Here is a 1783-nt window from a genome sequence, read left to right on the forward strand (position 1 = left end):
ATCACCAAAGATGGTCAGAAACGTTAACCTTTTCTGCTTGCAATTAATAGGCATGTACCTTCAGTAGCTGAGATCCCTTCATAACCCTGATCGGTCATAGTTAAAGTATGTAGGGTGCATGATACACAGCTGCTAAACAAGTTTCTCCGTTCCTCAGGGAACACTGAAATTCTTTTTAAAAAGTAATTATTTACATTACGTATTTATTTATAAATTAGTAAATCAATATCGCTGTTCTCTTCTGTCTATCTGTTACTCTGTGGTACAACGACACAATATTCCCTATTCCTCTCCTTGCGTTCACTTCTGAAAGGTGTTGCTTTTAGCCCAATGCAGACTTATTTTGCACCCAAACAGCACTGGAAGAAATTAGGTTTCAGCATCTAAGTTTGGGGATTCGTGTGTAGAAGTCTAAGTCCATACCACAGTCAGGGAAGATCCACTATGCAATGTGATTGCTTTAAAATGTCTCTGATACTATTTCAGGAGAAAAAGAAAAGAAGAGAAAGGGAAAAAAAAGGAAAAACCCCAAAAGTCCTGTTAGCGTTGAATATGTTCTGGCCATGATGCAGTAATGTCTTTATTTTTGTTCCTACGTAGGGGACCCCAAGGCAAATGCACCCACAGAATCTCACCAAGGTCTCTGAATTCATCCTTGAGAGTGTTTTTGACAACCCTCACCTCCAAGGTCTCTATATTGCAATATCTTTGTGTGTCTACCTCACTGCTATCCTCAGCAACTCATTTGTCATTATAGCTACCATTGTCCACCCACGGCTTCACAACCCTATGTACTTTTTCATCTCCAACCTGGCCATCCTTGACCTGGTAATTATCTCCTCAGTGCTGCCCAAGATGTTGGAGAACCTGATCCTGGGCAAGAACACCATCTCATTTGAGGGTTGTGTAGCACAGCTCTACATCTTCACTTTCTCAGGCTCAACAGAGCTTATACTGTTAACAGTCATGTCCTATGACCGGTACCTGGCCATCTGCCGGCCTCCTCACTATGTAAGCATGATGAGCAAGGGGACTTGCATCACTTTAATGGCTGGTGTCTGGGGAATCGGTACTGTCAATTCCCTCATAAACACCCTTCTTGTGGCACAGTTGGACTTTTGTGGGCCAAATTTAGTCCAAAATTTCTTATGTGAGATACCCCCAGTCCTTGCCCTGTCCTGCAGCTCAACCTATCTCAGTGAAATCATGGTTTACACGGCAGACATCATCTTAGGCATGGGAAACTTCCTGCTGGTCATCCTCTCCTATTGCCTTATCATTATCACCATCCTGAAGATCCAGGGTTCTGAAGGGAAGTGGAAAGCCTTCTCCACCTGCTCCTCACACCTTGCTGTTGTTGGCTTGTTCTACTCCAGCATCATCTACACCTATATCCAGCCAACTAGCGCTCTATTAGAAAAGAAAAACAAACCAGTGAGCATTATGTATGCTCTGGTGACTCCCACTGTGAACCCTCTGATCTACAGCTTGCGAAACAAAGTCATCAAAGCGGCATTCTGTGAATTTGTATCATTTCTCAGGAAAAGTTAATACACGTAGCCACATCCCCATCCTTGTCGGCCCTGTTCTGCATGGTCCACGCTCATGGGTAGTCGCAGTGTTGTGTCAACCTTTGCTGCTAATAAGGGTGATGTTGTTTTCAGTGAAGTTCGTATGGCTGCAACAATGGTAGTTCTTAAGAAGAAATAATCTGAACTGAGGATACTCAGAGCAGGCTGAGGTGAAGTGTACCTTAGAAGTGTTTGTTGCTTTGAATCCAGTG

The 1783-nt window shown here is 43.4% G+C and overlaps 1 protein-coding gene across 1 annotated transcript; it reads left to right on the top strand.

Annotated features, from left to right (window-relative positions):
• Positions 1–248: 248 nt before the first annotated feature.
• On the top strand, positions 249–1551 carry LOC141732635 (olfactory receptor 13G1-like). The gene has a single exon (XM_074561894.1). It carries the CDS (start codon positions 616–618, stop codon positions 1549–1551), a length of 936 nt encoding a protein of 311 aa, XP_074417995.1. The 5' UTR covers positions 249–615.
• Positions 1552–1783: the final 232 nt, after the last annotated feature.

This window comes from Larus michahellis, chromosome 18 (genome assembly GCF_964199755.1).
Source record: "Larus michahellis chromosome 18, bLarMic1.1, whole genome shotgun sequence".
Lineage (NCBI taxonomy): Eukaryota > Metazoa > Chordata > Aves > Charadriiformes > Laridae > Larus > Larus michahellis.

Coding starts and splice junctions, on each gene's coding strand:
- LOC141732635 (XM_074561894.1), top strand. CDS start 616: ATGCACCCACAGAATCTCACCAAGGTCTCTGAATTCATCCTTGAGAGT.